This window comes from Chenopodium quinoa, unplaced genomic scaffold (assembly GCF_001683475.1).
Source record: "Chenopodium quinoa cultivar QQ74 unplaced genomic scaffold, ASM168347v1, whole genome shotgun sequence".
NCBI lineage: Eukaryota > Viridiplantae > Streptophyta > Magnoliopsida > Caryophyllales > Amaranthaceae > Chenopodium > Chenopodium quinoa.
Window position 1 is genome coordinate 2,455,783 of NW_018743697.1, and position 12,274 is coordinate 2,468,056.

At 36.1% G+C, this 12,274-nt stretch overlaps 1 protein-coding gene across 1 annotated transcript; it reads right to left on the reverse strand.

Moving 5' to 3' along the window:
- Positions 1 to 388: 388 nt before the first annotated feature.
- On the reverse strand, positions 389 to 4,127 carry LOC110683958 (cation/H(+) antiporter 15-like). The gene is made up of 3 exons (XM_021860354.1): positions 3,422 to 4,127; positions 1,973 to 2,977; positions 389 to 1,724 (listed from the first exon to the last, which is right to left on the reverse strand). Exons 1-3 carry the CDS (start codon positions 3,782 to 3,784, stop codon positions 549 to 551), a joined length of 2,544 nt encoding a protein of 847 aa, XP_021716046.1. The 5' UTR covers positions 3,785 to 4,127; the 3' UTR covers positions 389 to 548.
- Between the last annotated feature and the right edge of the window lie 8,147 nt (positions 4,128 to 12,274).

Here is a 12,274-nt window from a genome sequence, read left to right on the forward strand (position 1 = left end):
CTCAGTATTGATATCGAGACTTATCTATGTCCAATGTATCGGGAACAATATATGTTTCACTCTAGCTATGTGTCATGTTGCATTGTCCTATAATCTGCATTGTGGATGTTTTAAAAATGTCTTGGCCTATATATCCTTTTAGTTATGGGCTGTTCTATGAAACAGTTATAAAATTATCTTTGAATGGAATAAAGTTTTTATTATGGAATATGTATGAGCAATATGATCATGTACGTGTTATTATTTTTTTAATGTGTGTATGAAGGCATCTAATCATGCAAGATCGCGAGCTACTGGCTGACTAAAAGAATCTACAGATTACGTGTTTTCTGGGATGGAAAGAGTATAACGTAATAACAGAACATAATAAAAGGTTTGATCTCGATCAAATTTTGTTTCCTACTATTAGTAGATTACCAAAAGCATCAAGTATTTACAAACTTCAAGTATGTAGTCATTAAACACAGGTTTCTGATCTAAGCACTTCTCCTTACAAAATCTTATGCTTACCAGAGAACAAAAGAGGTAAGAAATGGGAAGGAAGGAACCTACAAATCAATTCTTCTTAGATGCGTGGACTCCTCAGGGTCATGCAGACCCCAAACTCTAGTTTGTTGTTGCACCACCATTATCGAAGCCTTGATTTTGTAATTCAAAGTGAGCATCTCTCCGACTGGTCCCAACTCCCCGGTGCAGTCACTCCACTGTAAAAGTTCAGACATGAACTTTGAGTTCTTATGACGTCTTCCTACCAAAATCAGATCGTAACTAGAATTTTCTAGTGATTTTATCAGAGTTACCAAGCTCATCACATTAACTAGTATCATCTCTTCATAAAAGGTTCTATCTTCCTTGTGCAAAGTGTTGAGACTAAATTCACTTAGTATGTCACCATCTTGCAACCTGCTCTTCTCACTGTCAATAATCATGTCTTCAGAAGAGGTGCTTGAAAATTTTATCAGGGTCAGGTATACTCTGGGATTCTCTGACATTCTCATGCCATATGCTAATGCTTCTCGATCATCTTGACCCCCAAAAAATAATACTGCCACCCGGTATGTTGCAGGCTTTGATGTATAAGATCGATTTTTCTTAGTCTTTTGTGATCCTCCATGGTCAACAAGGACACCAACAGAGCAAGGAGCCTTGTCAAGAACTTTCTTGTTAAGATTCCTGTAAACAAAAGAGGGCTCTATGTCTTTTTCGCTACATTGCCTTTGGAAAGGGATTATAATAAATGATGTCCTTTTTTCTAAGGCGATGGAGCACACATCATTGTGCATAGATGCATAGGGGGAGATACCCTTGTAACATTGCACCATGAAAAGGCCTTGGTGTACTTGCTCCAACTTTCTGAATGCATTGAAAATCCTCTCGGATTGGCTAGGATAAGTAGAGTATGATTCCCTTGGTTGATGAGCAACAAGTAGGGAAGAGGAGCGGCCTATTAGCCTGATAAGATGCATGACAGTTAAGTTAATGGGACTCGCTTTGGTGGGACTAGAGACATTCGCCACATTCATGACCTCCCTGACATTATCTGCACTATGGACACAGGCCAAAATGCGGAGCTCCTCATCGCGTTTATGGTGTCTTATGGTTCTCCTCTTAAATGCCACATACCTCCTTGAAGGATCATACAGCGCCTTTACAATAGGCGACAGAACTCCTGTGATGAACACCACAGATATGATCATAATTGCAAAGCATTCCTCAGTCATGCCCTGCAAAAGTAGCAGATTTGTGCCTATTGCATTTTCAGGAGCCAAAGTATTGAACACATCATAAATTGTTACAGTACAAAAATTTTAGTGAGAATCTTTTACTAACAATTTTAGAAGAAAGGGGTGGCTCAGGAAAAATAAGACATGATAAGTTCAAATATATAAGTTTATTTTCAACTCACATAAATTGTATAAAGTTCTGATAAGATCACATAAACAATTTTCAGATGAAAAGAATGTAGCCTTACACTGTCCTTCATTCTGTGATTCAGCAATGCCAATTCAATGAGGCCTTTTGCATTCATGATCAGACTTAAAGAAAGAGCATCTCGAAATGGCATCCTGTAAAAAAGTGGAGGTGCAATCGTACCTACAACCTTCCCAATAAAGGCAACGAATACCACCAATTGAATAGCACCGACATTCTTCAGCTTCTGAATAGCAAAAACATCCATTTGTAGGCCACAAATGGCAAAAAAGATGGGCATCAGAAGCACAGAGACGAAAGAGTCAAGCTTTTCAGATAAAGCGGCTCCTAAAGGGGGTCCATCCGGTATGACAAGTCCAACAATGAAGGAAGCTATAACAGCACTAAGGCCAATAACTTCACCTATAAACCCACATCCTAGAAGAGCAAGAAGAACACCAATAATATACTTTTCTTTTACAGGCTTCCCTTCAGGCGTTTTCCTAATCGCCCATAAAGCTGCAGGGCGGATTCCATACAAGGCTAGAACAATAAAAAGGGCTACTGACAGAAAAGATCCTACAGATGATGAGAATGATTTTGCTTTGGCTATCCTAACCGCGAACCTAACTGTCATAAGAGACCACTGAAACACATCTGAGACTACTGAAGAAGAAGAGGCTAAACGCCCTATCTCTGAGTTCAGAATCTTAAGATCAGCAAGAAAACAAGCAATAACAGGAAAGGCTGACATAGACTGAGTCTCAATTACAAAAGGAAGTATTCTCAAAATGTCACGGTCCAATGTAACAAAGTGTTCTAAGAGGCAGGCAACTAGACTAGCCATGGCATAAGGAATTATAAATCCTAATATTCCTATAGCTATCGGCTTCTTGCCTGACCTCAATGCCAAAGATAAGTTCATCTTCACTCCAAGCAGAAATATAAAGAGCATCAGACTGAAAACAGATAAGTTCTCCAAAAGAACTCTGCTTCTAGCTGGGAATACTTCTGCTAGAAAATTTCTGTTATGTCCGAGGACTGAAGGACCGAGAACCACACCTCCCTGCAGGCACAAAAAAGGCAAGCATTGCATAATTAGTCAGGCTTAATTTTGTCATTAGTATTAGCTTAGTATAATTAAATCATTACCTTAATCAATACATAACACATTTGCATAACTAATATATCTATATATACTGTATTCACATAGATTTTCAATTAGTATCTTAATAAAAGTTCTAGGTAACATATACAACTTCCTAGGATGTTCAACCAACCAAAATTATTTATTATTAATGCTATCATATGAAAAACAATCAGCTAAAATGACATGTATAATAAAATTAACAGATTTGTTTACATCTAAAGGGGTGTGATAATGAACCAAACAAAAATTTCTGTACACATTTATTTCATATACACAAAAAGCTTAGTGTATGACATTGTTTAAAATTAACATAAGATCAATTCATGAATTTATTGATGCATACATATATTATACACTGACCAAGATCTGAGAAACAATAGAAGGTTGTCCAAAAGGCTTGAGAAGGAAATAAGCGACACGTGTGCAAAGAGAAATGATGGAAAGCTGGAGTAGCAAACCAGGTATGGTGAACCGGATAGGATCATCCCCAAAGAAGATGCCTCGAGACCCGGTTCGACCCATCGAATGACAAAGGTAGCCATTATCTAGGTGAAAGGCATCAGCTTCTATAGCTTTCTTTTGTGCTTCTAATACCATTCTTGTTGATGTTGTTGTTGGGGTGATCATATCATCATTATTACTATCTTCTTGCATTAGCATCGCAATGGCGGCATTACCCATCGATACCAATAACTTCCTATTATGATCACCACCCATTATCATAATAATCTTGCTATTTGGGGTTAACAAATTCCATAAACATTGTATGATAATTGCTTGAAATTAATGAAAGATCGAGTTTTCGATGAAGGATGGATTAGGAAAGGGAGGAGCCAAAAAGAGGAAGAGGAGGAGAAAGAGGGATGTTTAGAGAGAATTGAGAGAAAGAGATGGGTGGAGGAGCAATAGAGTTGGAATTGAAAGAGAAAAATGAGAGGGAAAGAAGTAAGGTATAAAGGAGAACATTAATAGTTGGCATTTCTATTTGATCCAAAATAAGGCATTTGTAACCCAAAAAAAATTATGTTATAGACTCTATGTTTATTACCGGAAAAAATAACCACCATTTTTTTAAGGGTTAATAATAGGATATTAGAGATTATATTTGTGATATTCTTTTGTTTTAAAATTCAATTTTATTCGAATAATGTTTTATTTTGATGAGAAGAAAAAAATTTCATTAATGAAAGATAGTCAAACGGCACTTATAGGAATTCTAAAATTTTAATACAAGTACAAATCAACTTAAAACTAGTTAAATCGCATATTCGATTAACGATACTGGACAAATAGTAATTAGTATTTATATTGTTTATCTAACACATATGTATCCGAAATGTACCCATAAAGATCAAAGCAGATCAAGTAATACTTTGGTGCGTTCGATCAATATTATCGATCATTTGGAAATTAATACGAAAATTATTTGTGATGATAAAGAAGAATGTCTCTCACGAAAGGAATACACAAACTCCTAGAGGGCATTAGGAGCCATTGTAAAATCTCGGTAATTTATATTTCCGGGAAATAAAAAGTCAAAATTCTTCCAAAATTGAAGTCTATTACCAACGACTTTTGAGAAATTTTAGAGGTTTCGGGATCCGGTGTCGGAAAGTCTTGAGTACTACGGGTATACCCCCCCCCCCTCGAGGTCTTATAATTCTATTTGGAACCATATATGATTATTATATGTTGTCATAAATGTCCGTGGTAGGCTTGATTTTGTGAAATCGGTGCAAGTGGTAAACGAGCGAGTAAATTAAGCGTATAAAAGCAAATTGGACGATGGTTCCACCCACCCAATTAGACTCTCAAATGATATAAGGGAACATGGTAAACAGTTCGTCAATTTTAATTTTCGGACAAAAAATAGTAAAAAATGTCCAATATTGAAGGTTGTAATAAATTAAATACACGTTTTATTGAGGAATTTTGGAGGTTTCAAGATTCGGTGTAGAAAAGTCTTGAGAAACTAGGGGACACATCTCGGGGTCATATAATGTCGTTTAGAACTATATATGACTATTATATGTTGTCAATGTCTTTGGTAGGCTTGAGTTTAATTATGAAATCAGTGCAAGTTGTAAACTGGTTAATTGACCGTTTAAAGGCATATTGGAGGGTTCGACCAACCCAATTAGACTCGCGGAGGATATTAAGGAACATGATAAACATACATCTCGTAATTTTTATTTCCAAACAAAAAAAGTAAAAAAATAACCAAAATTAAAGGCTATAATACACGTTTTTTGAGGAATTTTGGAGGTTTCGAGACTTGGTGTCGAAAAGTCTTGAGAAACTAGGTGACACATGTTGGGGTTATATAATGTCGTTTGTAACCATATATGACCACTATATGTTGTCATAAATGTCCATGGTAGGCTTGATTGTATGAAATCGGTGCAAGTTGTAAACTGGTTAATTGACCGTTTAAAGACATATTGGATGGTTCCACCCACCCAATAGGACTCCAAGAGGATATTAGGGAACATGGTAAACAGCTCGGCAATTTTTATTTCTGGGCAAAATGTTTAAAATTGAAGGCTATAATACATGTTTTTAAGGAATTTTGGAGGTTTAAAATTGAAGGCTATAATACTCGAAAAGTCTTGAGAAATTAAGAGACACATCTCGGGTCATATTATGCCGATTGGTACCATATATGACCATTATATGTTATCATAAATATCTGTGGTAGGCTTGAGTTTATAAAATCGGAGCATGTTGCAAACTAGTTAATTGACCGTTTAAAGGCATATTGGATGGTTCCACCCACCCAATTAGACTCGCGGAGGATATTTGGGAACATGGTAAACATCTCGACAATTTTTATTTCCGGGAGAAAAAAAGTCAAAAATGTCCAAAATTGAAGGCTATAATACACGGTTTTTTGGGGAATTTTGGAGGTTTCGGGACTAGGTGTCGAAAAGTCTTGAAAAATTAGGAGACACATCTCGGGGTCATATAATGCCGATTGGAACCATATATGACCACTATATGTTGTCATAAATGTCCGTGGTAGGCTTGAGTCTGTTAAATCAGTGCAAGTTGTAAATTGGTTAATTGACCGCTTAAAGGTATATCGGATGGTTCTACCCACCCAATTAAAATCCCGGAGAATATCAAGGAACATGATTAACATCTCAAAAAATTTTAATTCCGGGCGAAAAAAAAGTCTTAAGAGTAAAAAATTGAGGCTACAAATACACATTTTTAAGGAATTTTGGAGGTTTCAGGACTCAGTGTCGAAAAATCTTGAGAAATTAGGGGACACATCTCGGGGTCATATAATTCCGATTGGAACCATGTATGACCATTATATGTCATCAAAAATGTATGTGGTAGGCTTGCATCTATATGAAATCGGTGCAAGTTGTAAACTGGTTAATTGACCGTTTAAAGGCATATTCGATGGTTCCACCAGCCCAATTAGACTCGCGGAGGATATTAGGGAACATGGTAATCATTTCGGCAATTTTTATATAATTATTTCCGGGCGCAAAAAAAGTCAAAATGTCAAAAATTGAAGGCAATAATACACGTTTTTTTTAGGAATTTTAGAGGTTTCGAGACTCGGTGTTGAAAAGTCTTGAGAAATTAGGGGACACATCTCAGGGTCATATAATGCCGATTGGAACCATATATGACCATTATATGTTGTCATAAATGTCTGCGGTAGGTTTGAGTTTATGAAATCGGTGCAAGTTGTAAACTAGTTAATTGACCGTTTAAAAACATATTGGATGGTTCCACCCACCTAATTAGACTCGCGGAGGATATTAGGGAACATGGTAAACATCTTGTCAATTTTTTTTCAGGGCGAAAAAAGTCAAAAATTTCCAAAATTAAAGGCTATAATACACGTTTTTTAGAGAATTTATGAGTTTCGGGACTTGGTGACGAAAAGTCTTGAGAACTAGGGGACACATCTCGGGGTCATATAATGCGGATTGGAACCATATATGACCATTATATGTTGTCATAGTTGTCTGTGGAAGGCTTGAGTTTATGAAATCGGTGCAAATTGTAAAGGGGTTAATTGACCGTTTAAAAGCATATTCGATGGTTCCACCCTCCCAATTAGACTCGCGGAGGTTATTAGGGAACATGGTAAACATCTCAGCAATTACTATTTTCGGACGAAAAAAGTCAAAAATGTCTAAAATTGAAGGCTATAATACACGTTTTTTAAGAAATTTTGGAGGTTTCGGGATTCGGTGTCGAAAAGTCTTAGAGAAATTAAGGGACATATCTTGAATTAATATAATGCCGATTGGAACTATATATGACCATTATATGTTGTCATAAATATCTGTGGTAGGCTTGAGTTAATGAAATCGATGTAAGTTGTAAACTTGTTAATTGACCGTTTAAAGGCATATTGGATGGTTCCACCCACCCAATGAGACTCGCGGAGGATATAAGGAAACATGGTAAACATCTCAGCAATTTTTATTTCCAGGCGAAAAAAAGTCAAAATGTCCAAAATCGATGGCTATTATACACGTTTTTTGAAAAATTTTGGAGGTTTCGGGACTCGGTGTTGAAAAGTCTTGAGAAACTAGGGGACACATCTCGGGGTCATATATTTCCGATTAGAACCATATATGACCCTTATATGTTGTCATAAATGTCTTTGGTAGGCTTGATTTTATGAAATTGGTGCAAGTTGTAAATTGGTGAATTGACCGTTTAAAGGCATATTGGATGGTTCCACCCACCAAATTAGACTCGTGGAGGATATTAGGAAATATATTATACATCTCGGCAATATTTTATACACGTTTTTTTAGGAATTTTGGGGGTTTCGGGACTCGGTGTCGAAAAGTCTTGGAAAACTAGGGAATACATCTCGGGGTCATATAATGTCAATTGGAACCATGTATGACCGTTATATGTTATCATAAATGTCTGTGGTAGGCTTGAGTTTATGAAATCGATGCATGTTGTAAAAAAAATTGGTTAATTGCCCGTTTAAAGGCATATTGGATGGTTCCACCCACCTAATTAGACTTGCGGAGCTCATTAGTGAACATGGTCAACATATCGCCAATTCTTATTTCCAGGCGAAAAAAAGTAAAATATGTCCAAAATTGAAGGTTATATAATACACGTTTTTGGGGGAATTTTGGAGGTTTCGGGACTCGGTGTCGAAAAGTCTTGAGAAACTAGGGACACATATCAGGGTCATATTATGCCAATGTGAACCGTATATGACCATTATATGTTATCATAAATGTCTGCGGTAGGCTTGAGTTTATGAAATATGTGCAAATTGTAAACTAGTTAATTGACCGTTTAAAGACATATTGGATGGTGCTACTCACCCAATTAGAGTCACGCAGGATATTGGGGAACATGGTAAACATCTCGGCAATTTTTATTTTCGGGCGAAAAAAAAGTAAAAAATGTCCAAAATTAAAGGCTATATATAATACACGTTTTTTAAGGAATTTTGGAGGTTTCGAGATTCGGTGTCGAAATGTCATGAGAAATTAAGGGACACATCTCGGGGTAATATAATGCCGATTGGAACTATATATGACCATTATATGTTGTCATAAATGTCTGTGGTAGGCTTGAGTTAATGAAATCGATGTAAATTGTAAACTTGTTAATTGACCATTTAAAGCCATATTGGATGGTTCAACCCACCCAATTAGACTCACAGAGGATATTAGGGAACATGGTATACATCTCGGCAATTTTTATTTCCGGGCGAAAAAAAGTCAAAAACGTCCAAAATTGAAGGCTATTATACACGGTTTTTGAGAAATTTTGGAGGTTTCGGGACTCGGTGTCGAAAATCTTGAGAAACTAGGGGACACGTCTCGGGGTTATATATTGCCGATTAGAACCATATATGACCCTTATATGTTGTCATAAATCTCTATGGTAGGCTTGAGTTTATGAAATCAGTGCAAGTTGTAAACTGGTTAATTGACCGTTTAAAGGCATATTGGATGGTTCCACCCACCTAGTTAGACTCGCGGAGCTTATTAGGGAACATGGTATACGTCTCGGAAATTTTTAGTTCCGGGCGAAAAAAAAGTCAAAAATGTCCAAAATTGAAGGCTATATAATACACGTTTTTTGGGGAATTTTGGAGGTTTCAGGTTTCGGTGTCGAAAAGTCTTGAAAAACTAGGAGACACATCTTGAGGTCATATAGTGCCAATGGGACCATATATGACCATTATATGTTATCATAAATGTCTGTGGTAGGCTTGACTTTATGAAATAGGTGTAAGTTGTAAACCGGTTAATTGACCGTTTAAAGGCATATTGGATGGTTCCACCCACCTAATTAGACTCACGGAGAATATTAGGGAACATGGTAAACATCTTGGCAATTTTTATTTTCGGGCGTAAAAAGTAAAAAATGTGCAAAATTGAAGTCTATTATACACGTTTTTTGAGAAATTTTGGAGGTTTCGGGACTCGGTGTTGAAAAGTCTTGAGAAACTAGGGGACACATCTCGGTATCATATATTGTCTATTAGAACCATATATGACACCCTTATATGTTGTCATAAATCTCTGTGGTAGGCTTGAGTTTATGAAATAGGTGCAAGTTGTAAACTGGTTAATTGACCGTTTAAAGGCATATTGGATGGTTCCACCCACCTAGTTAGACTCGCGGAGGTAATTAGGGAACATGGTAAACATCTCGCCAATTTTTATTTCCAGGCGAAAAAAAGTAAAAAAATGTCCAAAATTGAAGGTTATATAATACACGTTTTTTGGGGAATTTTGGAGGTTACAGGACTCGCTGTTGAAAAGTCTTGAAAAACTAGGGGACACATCTTGGGGTCATATAATGCCAATTGGAACCATATATGACCTTTATATGTTATCATAAATTTCTGTGGTAGGCTTGACTTTATGAAATAGGTGCAAGCTGCAAATTGGTTAATTGATCGTTTAAAGACATATTAGATGGTTCCACCCACTCCATTGGACTCTCAAAGGACATTAGGGAACATGGTAAATATCTCGGCAATTTTTATTTCCGGGTGAAAACAAGTCAAAAATGTCCAAAATTAAAGGCTATAATACATCTTTTTTTTGAGGAAATTTTGAGGTTTAGGGACTAGGTGTCGAAAAGTCTTGAGAAATTAGGGTACACATGTCGGGTTCATATAATAACGTTTGGAACCATATATAAGCATTATATGATGTTGTCATTAACGTCCGTGGTAGGCTTGAGTTTATGAAATCGGTACAAGTTGTAAACTGGTTAATTGACCGTTTAAAGGCATATTGGATGGTTCCACCCATTCAATTAGACTCCCGGAGTATATAATGGAACATGGTAAACATCTCGGCAATTTTTAATTCCGAGCGAAAAAAAGTTTGAAATGTCCAAAATTGAAGGATATAATACACATTTTTTGAGTTTTTTTAAGGTTTTGAGACTCGGTGTCGAAAGGTCTTAAAAACCTAGGGGACACATCTCGGGGCCATATAATGCCATTTGGAACCATATATGACCATTATATGTTGTCATAAATGTTCGTGGTAGGATTTAGTTTATGAAATCGGTGCAAGTTGCAAACTGGCTAATTGATCGTTTAAAGCTATATTGGATGGTTCCACCCACCCAATTGGAATCTCGGAGGATATTATATATGGAGCATGGCAAATATCTCAACAATTTTTATTTCCGGGCTAAAACAAGTAAAAAATGTCCAAAATTGAAGGCTAAGCTATATGCGTTTTTTTTGAGGAATTTTGGAGGTTTCGGGTCTCGATGTCGAAAAGTCTTGAGAAACTAGGGGACGCATGCCAGGGTCATATAGTACCGTTTGGAACCACGTATGACCATTATATGTTGTCATAAATGTCCGTGGTAGGCTTGAGTTTATGAAATCGGTGCAAGTTTTAAACTAGTTAATTGATTGTTTAAAGGACTATTGGATGGTTTCACCTACCCAATTAGACTCCCGAAGGATATTAGGGAACATGGTTTAACATCTCAACAATTTTTATTTCCGAGCGAAAAAAAGTCACAAATTTCTAAAATTGAAGGCTATACACGTTTTTTGAGGAATTTTTGAGGTTTCGAGACTCGGTGTTGAAAAGTCTTGAGAAATTATGGGACATATCTCGGGGTCATGTAATGTCGTTTTGAACCATGTATGACCATTGTATGTTGTCATGAATATCCGTGGTAGGATTGAATTTATGAAATCTGTGCAAGTTTTAAACTGGTTAACTGATCGTTTAAAGGCATATTGGATGGTTCTATCCACCCAATTGGACTCGTGGAAGATATTAGGAAGCATAGTAAACATATCGGCAATTTTTATTTCTGGGCAAAAAAAAATGTCAAAAATGTCAAAATTGAAGGCTATAATATACATTTTTTGAGGATTTTTGGAGGTTTTGGGGCTCGGTGTTGAAAAGTCTTCATAAATTAGGAGACATATCTCGGGGTCATAAAATGCAGTTTGGAACTATATATGACCATTATATGTTGTCATAAATGTTCGTAGTAGGCTTTAGTTTATAAAATCTGTACAAGTTGTATACTTTTTATAAAACACCGAACCGAAGTAAACTGGTTAATATACTTTTTAAAGGCTATTGGATGGTTGTATCAACCAAGTAGATTCCCCTGGTGTATTAGGATCCATGTAAGTATGTTGATGATTAAAAAAAAATTAAATTAATATGTTATTTTAAAACGTCTCTCATGACGTGCATTAAAGCATGCGATGTGCACACATCAGCTTTCATGCCACTAGATTTGCACACCTTTGTCTAGTTACCTAATTATGTTTTGATGCGCATTTATGTTCAATCATGTTGATTTGGTATTCCTTTTGCTAATTAAGTACTTTAATATGCCCTAATTTAGCTAAGTTAACATTGAATATAAGAGAATTTAATGTTCACTTCATTAATGAGCGTTACAAACTTACAAATATGTCTTAATTGAATACAATTGAATGTATGATAGAATCCACCTTTAGACGCCACTGAACTATTTAGTCATGCTGGTCATCCACTTCATTATTGTTAAGATTTACTAACTTTTTTGTCCATTTATATGTCATAGTTGAGCTATATCCAAATTTGCATTGTGGGTTAATCCTTAAACAATTCCTAAAATAGATAATCCATGTGTATGGAAATTGATTGGTGTCAAGTGTCAACCAAACAACTTATAAATCAATCAAACTGAAAGAATCCATCTTTAATTGCAGAA

Coding starts and splice junctions, on each gene's coding strand:
- LOC110683958 (XM_021860354.1), bottom strand. CDS start 3,784: ATGATAATGGGTGGTGATCATAATAGGAAGTTATTGGTATCGATGGGT. Junction 2,978..3,421: donor CTATTGTTTCTCAGATCTTG/GTCAGTGTATAA, acceptor TTGTGCCTGCAG/GGAGGTGTGGTTCTCGGTCC. Junction 1,725..1,972: donor ATCACAGAATGAAGGACAGT/GTAAGGCTACAT, acceptor CTACTTTTGCAG/GGCATGACTGAGGAATGCTT.